Below are 21,930 nucleotides of genomic sequence, written 5' to 3' on the forward strand. Positions count from 1 at the left end.
AAACATAAAATAAATAATGTCAAACTATTTATTTTTGTTCAAAATTGCTGAATCCCTTTTACATAGTCCAATATGGCTGTTTTTATGATGCGACCTACAGATATCAAATTTCATTTTTGTTGTTGCTCATTGAGTTGTCAATTGCTGTTACACTTACTTTTACGGATTGTTGCTCTCATTATATTAGCTTTTTCCTTTATCTATACCCCCCCCCCCCCCCCCCCCCCCCGCTTTACACACTATCCCTCACCCCCACCCCCGCCCAACTCCCACACACAAACACATATAACACGTATAATATACACTAGCACTCAGAAAAGGCGTCAGTTAAATCAAAGAAAGATATCATTTGCAAACCCTCTTATCCCCACATCACATACGTTTGAACAAACACGCGCGCCCATCTCAGCACGTGCTGGTGAATTAATACAGTCTGCCGCTTTGTTGTAAACTGAAACGATCACAACATAACCCCCACCCCACCCCCCCCTCCCCATCCCAAAGGGAAACAATACACAATGAAGAATTCTCATCTGAGTGCGTCTATTATTTCCCATGAAACAAAAATGTGTCGGTAGCTCCCCGCGCGGTTCCAAAGCGTCCTTTTTCGTGGTTTTATTGCCTGTTTGACTCGTCCTGTTTATTTACTTTTATTCATTTATTTATTCAGGAAGAATATTCAATCTTCCTGTAATTTGAGCATGCGAGACATGGACCCTCATGGCGGATTTGAAAAGAAGTTCACGCCATGGAAACTGAATGAGGTTATCGCAAGATATCAAACATCAGACACACTGATCATGTCACCAGCTGAAAGAACAAGTGAGCCAAACCATCAAGCAGCACACTGGACCTTCTGAAGATCAGTGCTGACATCAGTTAAGAAAAAAGCGCATGCGGCCCAAAATGACTCCACGTCCGGGGATTCCCTTTGACCGGCACCACCGCGGCGGAGTCCGTGCATTGACACACAACCGATCGACAGACCTGGATGGATCTGATGAACATTAACACACAACCAACAGACCTGGATGGGGCGGAGGGGAGAGGCGGCCGGGGAAGAAGGCATAGAATTAAGCCCGGCGGTGCCGTTTGGTCTTTACCGCCGACGAATGAAGTGAGTTCGAAGCCTCCGGCAGCTTCAATAGGCATCCCGGCAAAACCCATTCCATTGGATTTTGTAGGCCTATATTGTTGTTTCCTGTTCGTGCCGGTTGAATAAAGTGTCCACAACGTGACGGTCGCCGGGCTAATTTTGAAATTTTTTTTTATCAGTTGCTCAGCGCTTTTTTTTTTTTTTTTTTTTGGCGAGTCTGCATTTCTGGAGCTCCCCCCCCTCCCTCCCGGGGCATTTTTGGGGCTACCCCCTCCCTCCCGGGGCTCCCTCCCGGAGCTCGCCCCCTCCCTCCACTCTCCCGTCTTAACTTATGTTACACGTTTCCTACCGTTCTGATCAAGGTCTACACGGTCAGTTGTTGAAGCGGCATCTCCTTGCCGGTTTAACGACAATAACTCACGATTGGCTCCAGTGGCTATCGTCCATCCATACGCCCGGAAACCAACATGCCATGATTCTAACCGACTCAATGAACCTCATACAGAAAATTGAAAACGGAATGGAAGCCCAGAGTGGCATAAGGCAATGCGCAACTTTCAGATTAAAAAACTCACATGGTCATACTGCCCGGGACATGCAGGTGTTAAGGGAAATGAGCGAGCTGACAGACTTGCTGGTAACGCAACACCAACGAGCGGCCTACATCTAGGAAAATCGGAAATCCTCAGAAAAGTCAAAGAATATCAAAAAGAACAGGTACAAGATCATCACACCATCGATCGCCTCAAAGAAATAAAAGCAGAGAGAGGGAGCGGCCGTAAGTCTAACATGAAAGGCAGAGCACGATGCTTGGCAAATCAAACAAATATCGGCATCATTTCCAAACCAACACTGCGCAAATTTCTTCAAAACGGAACACAGTCTCTGTGGGCTTTTCCAAATACAGTAGACTGAGCAACACCGCTCTTGGCATCAGAGATCTTTTCCCATCCCTCTTACAGCCATCAGTGGCAGCCTCTGTGCGTGTGTGTATGTGTATGTTTGTGTGTATGTATGGGTCTGTGTGTTTGAGTGCGTTTGTGCATGCGCGAGGGTGTAAGTGTACACAAGTGTCAGGAGAGTTCTGTGCACGTGCGTGTATGTGTGTGTGTGTGTGTGTGTGTGTGTGAGGGGGAGGTGGGTATGTGAGTGTATGCATACCTATAGTGTGGGAGCAACAGGATATTGGAACGTGCGGGTGTGTGTATATATATATATCTTTGTATATATATGTGTGTCGTGGGGTTGGGGGTGGGGGATATGGGCGCATGTGTGTGTGCTTGTACAAGTAAGTGTTCATGTGTGTGTGTGTGTGTGTGTGTGTGTGTGTGTGTGTGTGTGTGTGTGTGTGTGTGCCGTGGAAGCTGCGATACGCAGCCTAGAAATGAGTGTGTGGAGGAGGGGGTAGAGGAGGTGTAGGGTAATGTGTGTGTGTGTGTGTGTGTGTGTGTGTGCGTGTGTGTGTTGGGACTCATGTACGTTTATGTGTATTTGACTGTGCTTTCATATCCGGCTGTGAAACTGGATGTTTGGTGCATATCTGTTACTATGCATGTGTGGGTGTATGTGTGAATGTGTGTCTTCATGTTTTACATTTATTTGCTTATTTATCATCATTGTTGTCTTGTTTATTTATTTATTCATTATTATTATTACTACTACTACTACTACTTTTTTTATATTGTAATTATTTATTTATTTATTTACTTATTTATGCACGCTTATCTATTATTTATTCACTTTTTTTCTTCTTTTTTCCCCTCAAGGCCTGACTAAGCGCGTTGGGTTACGCTGCTGGTCAGGCATCTGCTTGGCAGATGTGGTGTAGCGTATATAGATTTGTCCGAACGCAGTGACGCCTCCTTGAGCAACTGAAACTGAAACTGTAACTCACGATTGCCGGACTGGGATTTAATTCTTGTCAGTGGCTGCCACGGTTCACCGTAAGCCGTTCGCTGACTGTAGATAATCTTCAACTGATGTATGTGTTCGGGGGTGCGTCGATCTTCATGAAGAAAATCTCTTTCTCTCTCTCTCTCTCGCTCTGACGGTGCCCGGTGCAGTGTGTGTGTGTGTGTGTGTGTCGGGTGTGTGTGTGACGTGTGTGTGTCACAGTGTGTGTGTGTGTGTGTGACGTGTATTCCCGCCTAAGTATGTTTGTTGTCAGTTATTTCAGTTCACCTATGAATATAGCATCGTTTTTGGAACTTTCTACGAATATTTCTCGTTTCTCGGTCACATATTTACTAGATCTAGTTTCGTTCTTGTTTCACTGTGATTATGGGACGGCTGGGACTACTTCTCCAGTCGGTACTGAGCAGGCATGTCACGAGCATGACAAAGCAAAAATACATGGTCCAGCGACTGAATGGGAAGCTCTTTGCTCAACAATGGCACGCTCTCGCTGTCACACGCACACACACACACACACACACATACACACACATATTTACATGAACCATCAGTAAAAAGACGACGTATCACCGGAAGCATACAAGGCGGGGCAACGTGTACGACAAAACATCTGTGTTCACCCAATAAACCTGACACAAGGAACGGCAACGGTTTCAACTGACTAGACTTAACATGATGTCAAGCAGGCCGCAGACACTTTCCAGTTGAAAAGTCACACACTATATTTTAACAGAATAGTCCTCTTCTGTCTGCTAACTGTTCAAAATGGATGGTACAACGTACGTGGAATACTTGAAGATCGTCGTCATCTGTCTGCTGTGGTATCTGTGCAGTTCCAGTGACAACATTATCGGGAAGGTGGTGCTTTCGGATTTCCCGTACCCGATGACAATGACGATGATTCAGTTATTGACTACTTCGTTGTTTCTAGCACCGTTTTTACCCTGTGTCGGAGCAACCAGAAAAGGAACTTACGAGAGACGGTACTTGTTTACCATGATACTACCTCTTGCCTTCGGGAAGTTCCTGTCATCGGTATCGTCCTACATCAGTATATGGAAAGTGTCTGTTTCCTACGCACACACTGGTAATGAATCTTTAGAATAAAAATCTTATAAAAAATGAAAAAAAATGAAAACCAACAGTTTGGTAGACACATGCACAATCTGGTCTGTAGAGACTGATTCATGTTCACAATCATGTTCACACAACAGTGCTACTCATTGTTAACCTCTCTCTCTCTCTCTCTCTCTCTCTCTCTCACACACACACACAGAGCATGCATATGCACACATGCCAGTGCATAAATATTCATGCATAAGTACTGCACTCACTTACATATATGTATATATATATATATCTTAGCTCTTGGTGTTTTGGTTAATGTTTTTAAAGAATCGATATATATATATATTTGATACCAATTGTTGTATTAGCAGTGCTTTGATAGTTGTGATGCCTCATCAACTACTAGTATTCATGCAACAAAACAGTAATAGACCACAGTGCACAAAAAATATGCCACCATGGGTTCTTACTGAACAGATGTAATATTTTTAGAGTCTTAATACTTGATGGGCTTTTTTTAAAATTGCATCAAAATCAAGATCCAGTCCCACAAGTAAAATTAGTACTGTTTCAGAGTATCACTTTGCTGGAGAAAGCCAAAGATGGTGCTTTGGATACTTATATAGTGCCTATCCTCGGTCAGAGACCAGTCTCTAAGCGCTTTTCAAACACAGGGTCATTTGCACAACAGGCTGCCTACCTGGGTAGAGCTGAATGATGGCTGCCATTAGGTGCTCATCATTCATTTCCTGTTTCAGATTTCAGGCACACACACACACACACTCAGACAGACATGAAACATTTTACATCTATGACCATTTTGTTTATTTACCCTGCCATGTAGGCAGCCATACTCCATTTTCAGGGGTGTATGTTGGTTATGTTCTTGTTTCCATAACCCATCGAACGCTGACATGGATTACATGGATTACTTGATTACATTATTTGATATTCTGCGTTATGTGCCTAGAGCTCTCCAAGGGAATAAGCATCTTAAAATGTACTTCATTATTATTAGTAGTAGTAGTAGGATACACATGTAGGGGTTTCAGGCACAAGCAGGTCTGCACATATGTTGAGCTGGGAGATCGAAAAATTCTCAACCCTTTACCTACCAGGCGTTGTTATCAAGGTTTGAACGGGGGACCCACAGATTGAAAGTCCAATGCTTTAACCACTCGGCTATTGCGCCCACAAAGACCACATGATCCTGGTAATTTGAGTTTAGGGAACTGAAAGGAAGGGAATGGGCCAGTCATATTTATTACATGATGAGCAACTACTGAACGAGATAAATTATGCTTGCGCCCAGCAGACCCACAGAGAAATAAAGTTACACACCATTTAAGGAAATCATATGTCAGTGGCTTTTATGCTCTATCATTATAGTGCACTCTTTTCGCACTTCCTGTTGATTACATCACATGCCTCACACCATCTCCCAACTTCTTACAAGCTTCCCCACCCCTTTTTTTTTTCTTCTTCTTTTTTTGTTTGTTTTTTATCCATCTAATTTCACTCTAAGTAAAAAGATGCAAAATCATTGAACAACACATGCACGCACAGACATGAACACACACACACTCATATTTATTTATATTTATTTATATAAATTTTACATTGTTGTAAGTTAATACTTCTTGATGTTGTAACTGTGTAAGATAATGCTTGTTGATATATATGCATATACCTAATTTCCCTCCTATAGCACCTCATCTGTTACACACCACCATCTCTTTAGACTTTTTATTTTGTTATATTAGACTTATTTTCATTTCCTCTAAAACATACATGAACACTCTCCAACACTACTATTCACAAGCATTCCCTCTCTTTCACCCACTACCCCTCTTCTTTCCGTCCAGTAAACACTTCTAGTGAACAGATATTAAACTGAAGATCCTACACACTCATGCACACCGTCTCACAAACACAAACACACGCACGCACTGACATACACATGTACTAATGTATGCACAGGTCAAAACTCTGGTGCAAAGGTCATTTGACACATTGGATGCCTCCTACCCCCTCACTGTCAACACACCCATCTTCCCCAAAGAAAGATACACCTTTCAATGAAACTGTAATCCACCAGAGTAAACGATACAGAACACAGTCAGAAGAAACTGGATCTTATCCTGTTTGGGGCAGCTAACACTGTTTTTAATGTCAGTTAACTCCTTCAAACAACAAATTGTTATAAATACTTATAAAGGGTTTTTTATATTATAGTTCTTTTTTTTTATTGTTACAGTAGCCTGTTCAGTGTTAGAGTGGTGCCATCAGTCCAGTTCCAGCCCATGGCAGTTTTTTTAAGTTCATGGGCATGTAGTATATTGTAATCTAGTTGTATATTAGTTTAGTGTATTAAGTGGTTGCTTCCTAAAAGTTATGGCTGTATCACAAAATTAATCTCTTTATTGAAAATAATGGTCTATTGTTGATGTGACATTTTACCTTTAGTGCAAACTACCTTTATAGGATGCTTCTTGGGAAAGGTCATTTCTACAACTTTTAGATCTTTCTCTAACTTGTATAAGATTAACCTTATGTATAACATTTCAGTATAAAATGATTTAGTTCATTTATGAATGTACTTTATGATATTTTGTAAGAGTGAATATCCAAAAAATCCAATCCAATGTCACTTTGTCAGTCAATACATTTTATTTTTCAGATTTTTAAAGCTGTTTTGCTCAGTATAGTAATTTGACAATCTTGTTAAATTGTTTAAGGTTCTACTCAAAAGTTTTTTCCCCCCAGTTAACCATTGTGATTATTGTCATTGACACCATCATTATCACATTTGTCATTTAACCCCCCCAGCCCCTCCCTCCACTTCCATGCTTGGGGTGAGTCCTGTCAAAGTCTGTGGTGTCAGCAGATTCATGGGGGACTGTTGTTGGAAGGATGTGGTGGCAGTCTCAACTCTGGGGGGGGGGGGGGGGGGGGGGGGGGGTGCTTACTCAGTCTGGCTATGCACCTGAGCCATGTATGTGGTGGCCTAAGTATATATCAATTCAGAACAGGCACTATTGAAAAACACAGCAGTAACTCAGCAGCAGTGTAGGGTCTCCTCTGGTGTGTGACCTCCTGGTGACCTAACATCAATAGCTCCCTATGGGCTGCCAATGCTGAGACTGCAACTGACAAACCCAGGTGTGGTTTTTTTCGGGGGTTTGGGATGCGTAGTGTGGGACTAGGAGTGACGCAACTAAAACCATGCAGTTGATGGGGAAGCTCCTAACCCTCCCCCCTCATCCCCCTCCAAGCCCCCCCCCAAAAAAAAACCCAAACAAAACAAACAAAACAAAACAAAAACAACAACAACAAAATTGTCTTTCACTTTGTTTCAGTGAAGGCCACTCTACCCATGTTTACTGTGATACTGGCAAAGCTCATTCTTGGGGAAGGACAGACATTACCAGTAAGTATCTGCCTTTGAACTTTGGTAGCCACATCAAATTCACTATTGGTTTTTGGTCAAAATTTAAAGTTAGTTTCTTTTACAGGAGATAATCAAGTCTTCTCTGTCCTGTAATGGTTAAGTTCATCAGTTAATAAAACTTTAAACTTTATTTAAAAGTTGAAGCATTTTTTTCAAAATGTGAGTATATGATGTGAAACTGGTTCATAAACATTAGGTTGTTTGATGAAAATACATCAAGTTTTATCTGTGTATTTTTCTCAGATTCTTTCTCTGTCACTCGTTGTGATTGTCTCTCTCTTTCTGATATATATCCTCCCATCTCTCTTTCTCTCTCTCATACCGTCCCATAGATCTATTTATCTCAAATCATCCTTCCCTCTGTGTGTGTGTGTGTGTGTGTGTGTGTGTGTGTGGAACAGAGAACGATGTATACATGTATGCATACTTGAGTGTATACCTGTCTGATTATGAGTATAAATTTATATGATGTGTGTGTGTAGTAGTAGTAGTAGAATGGAAAAATGTGTGGTTAGATATATATATATATATATATATATATATATATATATATATATACATGTTTGTGCCTTGATTGGTTGATGTAAAGTATATATATAATTATCTATAATCAATAGATTAAAGTGACAAACTTGTACAGGTTTTTATTTTTCTAAATGTTTTTTGTTATTGATCATAAACTTTTTTCTTTCCCTGCCAGGTATACCTGAGTTTGCTGCCCATCATTGCAGGTGTTGGCATAGCGACGATGACAGAAGCCTCTTTTGACACCATCGGTCTGACCTCCGCTCTCACAGCAACCTTCTGTTTCTCCCTTCTTACCATCTTCACTAAAAAGGTTTGCTTCTGTTTGGTTCCTGTGTGCTCACAATGCCAACAACTAAAAGTGATGGGCTGTGGTTCAACACAAGTCACAAGGTCATTTTACTGTTCTGTGGTATAAAAAAAAAAAGAAGAAAAAAAAAGTGAGGAATAAAGTGAATACATACACATCAGTATTCCTTGTGACCCCAGTACACTTGGTAATAAAGACATATTCTATTCTATTATATTCTATCACATGCAACAACGATAATAAAAACAAAAAGGAACAAAATAAATTGCATAGAAAATACACAACTCTCCACACAAACAAAGTATGCACACATGTGGATAAGAGAGGGAAGGAGCGGTGTTGTTGTTGACCATGTGTGTGAGAGTGTTGTTCTTGTGTGTGTGGGCGTTTGTGTGTGCATGCATGTATTTATTTGGTTCTTGTTGTTGCTGCTGCTGTTGTTACTGTTGGATTGTAAAATAAATCTGTATTTGAAATTGATTTTTTTTTCCTGAATGGTTATTTGCAGTGTGTGTGTAATCATCGTCTTGGGTTTTTTGTTTATTTGTTTTTTCTTGTAATCACTGTATCATTCAAATTTGAAACACCTTCCATTTTAAATTGTTTGCTGAGCAGTTGATCTGTTCTATGCATGCTGTGGCATGGTCTGTCGCTGAACAAATCTGTCAGCTTGAAACAGATGGTTACATAGTTGTCAGAAATTGATGGTTTGTGGCCCTGTATTGGTTAGATAGACGTCAGTAATGTGTAGATTATCAGCTGCTGTAATTGGTGAGGGTCTTTTGCACCATTCTCAGTACCCTGAGTAACAGATGTTGTCAGGAAATTATTCATGATACATGAAGGCAGAAGTTCAGCTTTGATGCACCAGATTTCTTTTCGACTTTCTTTCTCAAGCGAACATGGGCTGCCACTCTTACATACACTCGAATGTGAACATATATAGTTAGATAGATAGATAGATAGATTAGGCATGCAGACTGAATAAAAAGCTTGGAATGAAGGGTATCAGATAATGATGACACACTCTCCACAAGGGAGAGCAGTGCCAAACCCCACACAGAGAAATGTGTTGTGGCTGTAGTATAACAATACAGCAGGTGATATGGCATGATAGGGGGATTGTGTGGAATGCATGCACAATTAACAAAAAGAAAAAGAAAACATGAGTTTACAAGTTCACAGGTGCTTGCTTGTAATTGTATGCATGTGTGTGTATGCTTATGTGTGTGACTGTGAGTGTGTGTGTGTGTGTGTGTGTGTGTGTGAATATAATTCTATGTGTCCCTGTGTGTGTGTTTGTATGTGTGTTCATATGTATGTGTATGTGTGTGTGTGCGCCTGCATAAATAACATTCTATGTGTCCCTGTGTGTGTATGTGCCTGTGTGTGTGTGTGTGTGTGTGTGTGTGTGTGTCTGCCTGCGTTATATCATTCTGTGTGTGTGTGTGTGTGTGTGTGTGTGCTTCTCTGTTTGTGTGTGTGTGCCTGTGTGTGTGTGTGTGTGTGTGTGTGTGTATCTCATTCTACTCATTCTACATGTCCCTGTGTGTGTATGTGTGTGAGTGTGTGAGTGTTTGTCTGTGTGTGTGCATGCCTCTGTATGTGTGTGTGTGTGTGTCTGTCTGCCTGCATATATATCATTCTACATATTCCTCTGTGTGAGTGTGTGTGTGTGTGTGTGTGTGTGTGTATGCCTCTGTATGTGTGTGTGTGTGTGTCTGCCTGCATATATATCATTCTACATATCCTTGTGTGTGTGTATGTGTGTGTGTGTGTGTGTGTGTGTGTGTGTATGTGTATGTGTATGTGTGTGACAGTGTCTGAAGGAGACTGGGTACCACCACCTCCAGCTGCTGATCCTGATCAGTCGTATCGCCACCGCTTGCTTCCTGCCCTGCTGGGCTCTGCTGGACCTGCCCCGCATCCTCCACAACACACAGTTTGTACGTCACCCTCCTGTGTGTTCCTCATTGTGTGTGTACCTTATTGTGTGTAGGCTTGTAGGTACTGCAGTGTGTGTACATCATTGTGTGTGTGTTCCTTATTGTGTGTAGGATTGTATATCACCGTAGTGTGTGTACATCATTGTGTGTGTGTACCTTATTGTGAGTAGGATTGTACGTCACCGTAGTGTGTGTACATTATTGTGTGTGTACCTCATTGTGTGTAGGATAGTACGTCACCATAGTGTGTGTACATCATTGTGTGTGTACCTTATTGTGTGTAGGATTGTACATCACCGTAATGTGTGTTTATCATTGTGTGTGTACCTCATTGTGTGTAGGATTGTACGTCACCATAGTGTGTGTATGTCATTGAGTGTGTACCTTATTGTGTGTAGGATTGTACGTCACCGTAGTGTGTGTACATCATTGTGTGTGTATCTTATTGTGTGTAGGATTGTATGTCACCATAGTGTGTGTACATCATTGCGTGTGTACCTCATTGTGTGTAGGATTGTACGTAACCATAGTGTGTGTTTGTCATTGTGTGTGTACCTTATTGTGTGTAGGGTTGTGCATCACCACAGTGTGTGTACATCATTGTGTGTGTACCTTAATGTGTGTAGGATTGTATGTCACTGTAGTGTGTGTACGTCATGGTGTGTGTACCTTATTGTGTGTAGAATTGTACATCACCATAGTGTGTGTACATCACTGTGTGTGTACCTCATTGTGTGTAGGCTTGTAGGTACTGCAGTGTGTGTACATCATTGTGTGTGTGTTCCTTATTGTGTGTAGGATTGTACGTCACCGTAGTGTGTGTACATCATTGTGTGTGTGTACTTTATTGTTTGTAGGATTGTAATCACCATTGTGTGTGTACATCATTGTGTGTGTGTACCTTATTGTGAGTAGGATTGTACATCACCGTAGTGTGTGTACATTATTGTGTGTGCACCTTATTGTGTGTAGGATAGTACGTCACCATAGTGTGTGTACATTATTGTGTGTGCACCTCATTGTGTGTAGGATTGTACGTCACCATAGTGTGTGTATGTCATTGTGTGTGTACCTTATTGTGTGTAGGATTGTACGTCACCGTAGTGTGTGTACATCATTGTGTGTGTACCTTATTGTGTGTAGGATTGTACGTCACCATAGTGTGTGTACATCATTGCGTGTGTACCTCATTGTGTGTAGGATTGTACGTAACCATAGTGTGTGTTTGTCATTGTGTGTGTACCTTATTGTGTGTAGGATTGTGCATCACCACAGTGTGTGTACATCATTGTGTGTGTACCTTATTGTGTGTAGAATTGTACATCACCATAGTGTGTGTACATCATTGTGTGTGTACCTTATTGTGTGTAGAATTGTACATCACCATAGTGTGTGTACATCACTGTGTGTGTACCTCATTGTGTGTAGGATTGTACATCACTGTAGTGTGTGTACATCATTGTGTGTGTACCTTATTGTTTGCAGGCTCGTACGTCACCATAGTGTGTACATCATTGTGTGTGTACCTTATTGTGTGTAGGATTGTATGTCACCGTAGAGTGTGTACATCATTGTGTGTGTACCTCATTGTGTGTAGGATTGTATGTCACTGTACTGTGTGTATGTCATTGTGTGTGTACCTTATTGTGTGTAGGATTGTAGTTGTACATCACTGTCATATGTATGTCATTGTGTGTAAATCTCATAGTGTGTTGGCTTGTTCGTCACTGTCATGTTTATACCTCATTGTGTGTAGTCTTGTACATCATTGTGTGTGTACCTCATTGTGTGTAGTCTTGTACCTCATTGTGTGTGTACCTCATTGTGTGTAGGCTTGTACATCACCGTTGTGTGTGTTCCTCGTGTGTAAGCTTGTACGTCATCGTTGTGTGTGTTCCTCGTGTGTAAGCTTGTACGTCACCGTTGTGTGTGTTCCTCATGTGTAAGCTTGTACGTCACCATTGTGTGTGTTCCTCGTGTGTAAGCTTGTATGTCTCTGTTGTGTGTGTACCTCATTGTGTGTAGGCTTGTACGTCACCGTTTTGTGTGTACCTCATTGTGTGTAGGCTTGTACGTCACTGTCATGTGTGTACCTCATTGTGCGTAGGCTTGTACGTCACTGTCATATGTGTACCTCATTGTGTGTAGGCTTTACGTCACCACTGTGTGTGTTCCTCATTGTGTGTAGGCTTGTATGTCACCGCTGTGTGTACACCTCAGTGTGTGTAGGCTTGTACGTCTCTATTGTGTGTGTACGTCATTGTGTGTAGGCTTGTATGTCACTGTTGTGTGTGTATGTCATTGTGTGTATATACTCATTGTGCGTAGGCTTGTACATCACTGTCATGTGTGTACCTCATTATGTGTATACCTCATTGTGTGTAGGTTTGTACGTCACCGCTGTGTGTGTTCCTCATTGTGTGTTGGCTTTTATGTCACCCTCATGTGTACACCTCATTCTGTGTAGACTTGTACATCACTGTTTTGTGTGTACCTCATTGTGTGTAGGCTTGTACATCACCATTGTGCATATACCTCATTGTGTATATGCCTCATTGTGTGTAGGCGTGTATGTCACTGTCTTGTGTAAACACCTCATTGTGTGTTGTCTTGTTCGTCATCTTCGTGTGTGTTCCTCATTCAGGGTCATTGTGTGTAGGCTTGTATGTCACCATTGTGTGTGTACCTCATTGTGTGCAGGCTTGTATGTCACCATTGTGTGTGTACCTCATTGTGTGCAGGCTTGTATGTCACCATTGTGTATGTACCTCATTGTGTGCAGGCTTGTATGTCACCATTATGTGATGTACCTCATTGTGTGCAGGCTTGTATGTCACCATTGTGTGATGTACCTCATTGTGTGCAGGCTTGTATGTCACCATTGTGTGTGTACCTCATTGTGTGCAGGCTTGTATGTCACCATTGTGTGTGTACCTCATTGTGTATACCTCATTGTGTGCAGGCTTGTATATCACCATTGTGTGTGTACCTCATTGTGTGTAGGCTTGTATGTCACTGTTGTGTGTGTACCTCACTGTGTGTATACCTCATTGTGTGTAGGCTTGTATGTCACCATTGTGTGTGTTCCTCATTGTGTGCAGGCTTGTACATCAGTATTGTGTGTGTTCCTCATTGTGTGTGGGCTTGTAATCAGCATTGTACATATACATCAGCAATTGTAAATATATGTGTCTCTTAAAGATTGATGGTGGTTTTTAAGTGTTTGATGGTTTGTGATGATTTGTTGGTGTGTGCATGCACATGAGTTTGTATTTTAATGATTGACAATGGTTTGAATATTTAACAGTTTATGATCATCCATCAGTGTTTATGTGCATATATATATTTTGATGATTTATGGGGGTTTAAGTGTTTGACTGTTTGTGATGAGTCATTGGTATTTTGTTGTTGTTGTTGTTGTTGTTTTGTACATGTGTATATGATATATGTGCATGTGTTTTTGTGAATTTGTGTATGCGTGTAAGTGCATGTGTGTGTGTTTGAGTGTTTTCATGTGTGTATGTGTTTGTAAATGAGAGAGACATGTTTATATATATCTAGAAAGAGATGATAATGCTGATAGATAACTAGCTGTCAGGTTTACAGAAAGTGCAGGTTTCTTCCATCTGCCTGCATGATGGCTCTCTCTGTATCTCTTTCTCTGACCTCCCCCACCCCCTCCTCTCCCTTCCCCCTAATATGTCTCTCGTTTTCTTCATCTCCTGGCATATCTTAATCTCTGTAGTGTATATTATATGGACCAGTCTGCATGCTTTGTTGCCTTCTTGAAACTGAAATTGATTTCTAATCTCCAAGTGTCCGGTTGTACATTTAAATGTGCCTAGAGCATGGCTTACTTTACACGTGGTAAAGTTCGCTATGGCCTGGAGTTATTTATTTTTGTAAGGGGGAGGAGTGGAGGGTACAAAGAAGGGAGTTATCATCAAGAGTAGGATTTGTGTGTGTGTGTGTGTAAATGAGTGTGAATGCTATATGAGAGAGAGACAACAAGCATCAGTTAAAAGAAATGTTCACCATATTATATAACCTGGAGTGCTTTTGTATACTGTTGACTAATTTTTCCAAATATTTTTGTACAGTGTAGGAATCTGTTGATTATTAATTTTTTAAGTGTTTCTTTATGAGGAGTATATATTGTTTTGTTGTTGTTGTTGTTTTGTGTAGTGAACAAAGAATATGTATTAATATTAGCTGCACTGTGGAGGGAAAAAAAACAGAAATATAAAAAAAAAAAAAAAGACTACAAAGTAGAAGATGAAGAACAGAAGATGCTGTATCTGGTGTCTGAATTTCCATCACAAAAGGCTAGGAGGATGGGATGGCGGGCTGGTGCAGAGAGACAGTTGGTAGATCGTCAGGGAATATTCATGAGGCAACCTGCAGTGTTCACACTCACAGTTTAGTGCCTGTGGGGGCCATCAAATGAAACAGGAAGCCTTGGAGAATCATTCATTGCTGGTGTGGGTTTTAAAGTTCCGTTTGTAGACCCTGCCTACCGCCCACAAAGTTAGCTGTTAAGCGTTGTTTCGCTGCTGCTGGATTCAGGTGAAGTAGTGTGCAGCTAGTTGTGCTGGAAACATGCTGTATATTGAGAACAGAGTGTGTCTGTGTTTGTGTGTGTGTGTGTGTGTGTTTGTGTGTGCGTGGGTGTGTATGTGAAAAACTGTATTTTTCACTATTTGTATATATTTTCACATGTGTATGTACATGTATGTGCATGTATATTTAGGTGTTTTTATTCTGTATTCAGTGATGGTGTGCATTTTACTGATTCAGTGATTTGAATAGATTTGATCGTATGTGTGTGCATTTCAGATATATAGAGAGAGATGCACTCTAGGCTTGCTAGCCGCAAGCATTGTCATTATGCTTATTCAGCAATGGGATTCAAAATCTGGCCTGATTGTGTGAATTAGGAAAAAAAAATGCAGAGAAGACTTTCTTGTGTAATAATTGCAAACAGTTATTTTTTTAAGTAGGTAAGTTAACGATATTAAAAACTGTCATTGCACCTGACAATTAAATTCTGTATCTTAACCCTCTGTCTCACATGCACACAAGTACACACACACACACACACACACACACACACACACACACACACACACACACACACACACACACACACACACACACACACACACACACACACACACACACACACACTCACACCACACACACACACACACACACACACACACACACACACACACACACACAAAGCAGCGACTTGCTAACAGTGATCCAGGTTCAAGCAAACTTGAGCTGTGTGTGCAGTGCATTAGCAATTCACTTCAAGCTGGGCTGGCTTTTATTTGCAATGCAGATGTGTCACACCATCCATCATCACCTTTCTCCCTCCTCCTTCGCTCCCTGCACCCCCCTCATCCCATTCTCTCTTTCTCCCCCCCCCCCCCCCTCTCTCTGTCTGTCTCCACCTATCTTTCTCTCTCTGTCTCCCCCCCTCCCCCTTGCTCTCTCCCCTCTCTCTCCATCTCTCTCTCTCTCTCCCCCTCTCTGTCTGTCTCTTTCTCCCTCTCTGTCTCCCTTTCTCTCTGTCTCTGTCATCCTTTGGAGTACCCTTTGTGTTCACCCATTTACAATCCCATCCTTCCTTCTGTATTTTATTGTATTGTACAAGTAGTACTACTCTTTTTTTTGTCACAACAGATTTTTCTCTGTCTGCTTTCCCCAGGGAGAACACTTTGCTGCACTGAGAGCACCACCTTTTGTTTTTTCCTTTCTGTAAGTGTATTTGTTTTCCCACCAAAGTGGATTTTTCTACAGAATTTTGCCAGGGACAGCCCTTTTGTTGCAGTGGGTTCTTTTATGAACGCAAAGTCCATGCTGCACATGAGACCTCAGTTTTTCGTCTCATCTGAATGACAAGCATCCAAACCATTACTCAAGGTCTTGTGGGGGGGAGAGAAAATGCGAGCTTGGGATTCGAACTAGTGCACTCAGATTCTCTCACTTCCTAGATAGAAGCGTTACCACCAGGCCAACGCTATACTCCTTCCAAGGCCAATGTCCATTTAAAATGTCAGTGTTCAGTCTAATCCTCTTCCTTTCTTTTCCCACAATGGTCACAATACTATTTCAAAATAATGTAATGTATTCATGAAGGAAAAGGGAAAGGGTTACCAAGTTCTGTTTAGTCAGTTAAAGAATATTTCCAAGATAGTAGAAAAAAAAGAGAATGTAAAAATTCCCTTTGGGGTCGTGATAAGATATTTTCCTGTAATTTAGAGACAATGGAACAAAAAATACTGAAAGGAGGAAACACAATGAATGATAACAGTGTTATGTGCACACTTACTCTTGGGATATAGATGACAGTAAAAACTAATAGCAAAAGGGAAACAATATCACAGTAGTAGGTAAAGTTATTTGCATTGGCTGGTTGATGCATGGAGCATCTGAGCAATATTAATCAAAATGTCAGACGTAATACTTTGCATAAATTTAACAATATTAATCTGTCAGACAGAATACCCATGATAGATTTAACAATGTTGATACGTCAGACATATTACTTCGCATATGATTTAACAATATCAATACATCAGACATAATACTCTGCATAAATTTAGCATTATACGTTTCATTTAGGCAACTTGTAGCTAAGAAAAATGTATGCGATTGGAATGTTTGTAATTCAGTTTTACCCTCGGTATTATAATTGTCTATGAACTTTCTGTCTCTTTCCCCCTTGGTGACCACAAGTCCCAGGTTTGCTCACATCTACAATAGTGCTCTTTTGTGTGTAGCCATTTTTCAACCCACCATTTAGGCAGCCATACTCTGTTTTCATGGGCATGCATGCTGGGTATGTACCTGTTTCTATAACTGACTGAACACTGACATGAATTGCAGGATCTTTAATGTGTATATTTGATGTTCTGCTTACTTATGCACACAAGTGCGGTTCCGGCACCAGCAGGTCTGCAGATATAGTGACCTGGGAGGTCGGAAAAATCTTCACCCTTAACCCATCAGGTGCAGCAGGTATTGAAACTTGAGGCCCTAGGATTGAAAGTCCAGTGCTTTAACTACACACCTGTTGGATCTGTCTTCTGTAAACCAAGAACATAGAATCCTATGTTGTTGTTGTTTTTTTCGTTTGTTTTTTTGGCTGCTCCATCATCTGCACCATTTCAGTGGCATTACTCCCTCGCTGCTAATTCCAAGTCTTATGTGTATGTGTGTGTTTGCATGCGTGTGTGTGTGTATGTGTGTGTGTGTGTGTGTTGGAACAGTTATAAAGCAGTACCAATGCTGGTAAATAAACACATAATGAACACATGTAAGAACTGGTGTGTGTGTGTGCATGCATGCGTGTGTGTGTGTGTGCTTGTGTGTGTGTGTGTGCGTGCATATGTGTGTGGGTGCATGTGTGTCTGTGTGTGTGTATGCATGTTGGAACAGCTGCAGAGTGGGCGCATCATGCAGACGACGGTGCTGCTTCTGTGCGATGGCCTGTTCAACATGCTGCACAATGTGTTTGCCTTCACGGTGCTGGCCCTGGTTACCCCCCTTTCCTACGCTGTGGCCAATGCCACCAAGCGCATCGTCATCATCAGCGGCTCCATTGTCATCCTGCAGAACACCGTGTCCCCACTCAATGCTGTCGGCATGCTGGTGGCTGTGCTGGGCGTCCTCAGTTATAACAAGGTGTGGGTTGCAGTGTGTCTTCTGTCTCACACATATCAAGGCACAGGCCTAGCACTACACATAAAAGCACATGAGTCCCACCACAATCATAAACTCACGCACACATACCAGTACACACACACACATACATACATACACACACCCACACACACACACACACACACACACACACACACACACACACACACATCTACATTCTCCATCTCCCACAGGGAGTTATGAGGGGTGGGCATGCTGGGAACATGCTTGTTTCCATAACCAACAAAACACTGACATGGATTACAGTCTTTGACTCATTCAACCTTGTGCTGGAGCATGGCTGTAGCTTTGAAGTTTTGATTATCAGAATGGTTTCCATGTTCCTGCATATGTATAAACCTAAGGACAGAGAACTTATTTCTATATATTTCTGGCTGTGTCTACATGTATCACCTTTGAGGAAAAAACAGTGGATTTCAGTATACTTTCTTGTAAAGTGGACAACCAGCCCATGACACATGGACCTTCACCAAGAATGTCACATGGTCTGCACACAGCTGGTCAGGCATTCTGTGACGCTTCGTTCTCTTCAACACAGCTTCCTACTTAGTGTCTAGTACTGCATGTGACAGTACCCCCAGTCACCATGACACACCCAGCTACACTGAGCAACACGCAAGTGACAAAACTGGAGCAGTTTCAGTATACTTCCTGCTTTTGTCCACATCAGTGTGACAGGGAAGCCTGCTGAGGCTGCAAGCTCTCTTGGGTTGAAAGAGTTAACATGCTTATTTAATCTTCTGTGTGCATATATACATGAAGGGGGTTGAGTCACAAGCACATCTGTTGACCTTGGAGATGGTAAAAATCTCCAGCTTCAACCCAAGAGGCACCACAACAGGGATTTGAACCCAGTATCCTCGGATTTAAAGTCCAGCACTTTTTAACCACTTGGGCTGTTGTTCCTAACTTCTATTCTTATTCATTTCTATTATTTGTTTAATTAATTAATTTCTAACACCATCATTGAGAGCTGAGTAGTTAGTAGTGTGACACCAAAGGAAACAGGAAAGTAGGATGAATCTTTTTTTCTTCTCCCAAATATGGAAAATTTGGGGCTTATAAATAAGGAGATATCATCAGTTTTGCATGCAGTCTATTGCTTCCAAGGTCAGGGAATGAAATGTCATTGCATGTGCCGTGAGGTGGAAGAGGGGAGGCAACTACTGCAGTTGCTTCACACATTGTGCGTGCCTTCATCAAGACGAAGCTCACAGATAGAATAATGTCAATGTTATTGCTGACAGACTGAAGAGAGATAGACAGAGAGACAGACAGAACAACTGGTCGCAAAAAACAATGTTAAGTAGGACCAGATGCAACATGATTTCATTGGTGTGGTTTGTGTGTCTGATGGTAGGGGGGTGAGGGTGTTCAGACCAAGTGCTAGCAGATGCAACATGATTTCATTGGTGCGGTGTGTGCGTTGGATGGTTCAGGCCAAGTACGACCAGATGCAGGCGGCCCGGAGAGAGAAGGTCCTGCCCTACGTGCACAGTGACTCCAACCTCCACCACCTGGGCGTTGCCCACCTCCCCCACTCCAAGAGCGATGCCAACTTTTTCCGGAATGGCCAGCTCAACGGCCCCTCTCCCCTCACTGATCCTGCCGCCAACGGCCACATCCTGTTACGGAACCTTCCTAGTAGCCATGAGGGCGTCACGCTCATTCCAGTTGCCTCACACATGCCCACACAGTCTGGTGGCAGCGGCAGTGGTGGTGGTGGTGTGTGGAATTCCCCCTCCCCCCCCTCCTCCCAGCAGGCTCACTTCCAGACCAGCTCTCCATCCCACCGACTCCATTCTCGTCACGTTCACCATGTATGAGTGCAGGGACAGGAGTTGGATAGTGGTGGGGGAGAGAGGAAGAGAGAGTATAGATGGGGGGGGAAAAAAAAATGATGGCATAAGTTTGGTGTTTTTCAACGAAATTTGTCTTCCTGGTTTTTGTTTTGTTTTGGTTTTTGTCAGGTTTTTTGGTTTTGTTTTTTTCTGTTTTGTCTTTGAATGACTTTATTTTGAAGACTGGTTAAAGTTAGTTATCTCTTCTATAGCATGTATGGGTGAAAAAGTTTTCAACACTGGTTAAGATTTTTCCTGTAATACATGTGAAAGAGGTGGGTGATTGTCCTACACTGTGGGGTAAAAATTCTGTGCACATGGTTTTTAACTGACAGTGGCTGTTTGGTTTTTTATCAAAGTCTCATTGAACTCTCGGTGTGGTGGTTTACATCAAGTCTGGTTTGAACATTGAGATATACATATATGTGCATGTATGCAGTTTTCTGAGAGTCAACTTATTTTGTGCTGAAGAGAATCAGCGTGGTTTTTAAATCAGTGATTTTAATTCTTCAATCAGTGTCCAGTCGTTTGCTTTGAAGTGGTACATACATTGACAGCAGAGGACTGTTACAAGGGAAAGAAAAAGTTTTGAAACACACACACACACACACACACACACACACACACACACACAGACACACACACACACACACAGAAAGGTGCTCTTTCACAGACGCGCACAGAAACACACAGAAGTGCGCACTCGCACACCTGCACATGCACAACCCACACACACACACACACACAGTGACACACACAATGGATTGATATGGCAGGTAAAATCTGTTGTTTTGACAATGGTCCATGGTAAACAATGCCACTTTAAAAGTGCTGTAAATACAATTATAGATCTCTGTCAGTCAATGCATTTTTACAGCATTTCATTATTGGCATTGCACTTCATTTCTTAGTTTGACAGAGAGCTTAGTATTATAGTAATGATTTATTTTTGTACAACGCTATAATACAAGCAGAAGCAAGCTCTGATAAGCACACATTACTGGTGGAATGTTTCACTGCAGACACAACATATTGTATTTCCCAAGAAACTTAGGGATGGGGGGGGAACATATGAAGTACATATCATGAGACACGTTGAAACACTCAGGTGTGCATGTGTGTGTGTGTGTTCATGTGTGTGTGCGTGCTTGTGTGGTTGTGTGTACATGTATGTGTATGTCTCTGTGCATGTGATGTGCATGTGTTTGAGTTCTTTATTACAGATCATCTAAACTTTGAAAGGCACTGTCTGTTTCACATTTCATTGATTGGTATTCAGCCATTGCCTTTGAACATGTGTTAAGGAAAGGAAGGCTCTGTGAATGATAATCAGGATGCCCATCTGACAAATGAGAAGATGTCATGATTTCCTTTCTAATTAAAAAACAACACTCATGCTACCAGGTGCATCCACACACATAGGCACATGCAACAGTGTTATTTAGATTGAGTTAAAAAAAAGTATCATGGTATGTTTTATTAATCTTTACAGGAGAAACAGAAGATATATACAAAATTCTGTAGACATTTCAAAACTTGTTTTATCTCCCTACCACTATTGGCAGGGTTGTTTTGTTTAAGTTTTTTTTATGTCTAAAACATTCCAAGTTCTTTTTTTAGCTGTGTGAATTTGGACAAAGTCAGTAAATGACTACCAGTCTTCTTTCAAGTAGTTTTGATACTGGGAACCAATCACCGAGCAGCATTTGTGACTACCCCAGAAATTTCTATGAATCCACAAAATCTACTTAATTAAGGCACTCCGTTGCTGTTTGGATCCACATCCAGTTCTTCCATCTCTGTGTGTGTTGGGGGGGAGTGGGTGGGGGGTTGGTTTGTGTGTGGGGGTGGGTGTTAGTTTGTGTATTTGCGTGTGTATGAGTGTTGTGTGGTTTTGTGTCTTGAGTGGTATTGAAAAGCACTTTGAGATGTTTAAAAAACATTGTATAAATGTACTATTATTATTGTTATTGTGGGTTTGTTTGTTTGTTTGTTTTTCAGACGGGAAGGTGGTGAAGTGCCTGTGTGTGTTGAGGAGTAATGGG

The 21,930-nt window shown here is 41.6% G+C and overlaps 1 protein-coding gene across 1 annotated transcript; it reads left to right on the plus strand.

Annotated features, from left to right (window-relative positions):
- Nucleotides 1-3,615: 3,615 nt before the first annotated feature.
- Nucleotides 3,616-21,693, plus strand: LOC143295336 (solute carrier family 35 member E1 homolog). Its single transcript, XM_076606976.1, has 6 exons — nt 3,616-4,097; nt 7,438-7,508; nt 8,230-8,367; nt 10,185-10,310; nt 17,760-18,005; nt 19,484-21,693. Exons 1-6 carry the CDS (start codon nt 3,776-3,778, stop codon nt 19,868-19,870), a joined length of 1,290 nt encoding a protein of 429 aa, XP_076463091.1. The 5' UTR covers nt 3,616-3,775; the 3' UTR covers nt 19,871-21,693.
- The last annotated feature ends 237 nt before the right edge of the window (nt 21,694-21,930 follow it).

The sequence above is a fragment of the Babylonia areolata genome, chromosome 20 (assembly GCF_041734735.1).
Source record: "Babylonia areolata isolate BAREFJ2019XMU chromosome 20, ASM4173473v1, whole genome shotgun sequence".
Classification (NCBI taxonomy): Eukaryota; Metazoa; Mollusca; class Gastropoda; order Neogastropoda; family Buccinidae; genus Babylonia; species Babylonia areolata.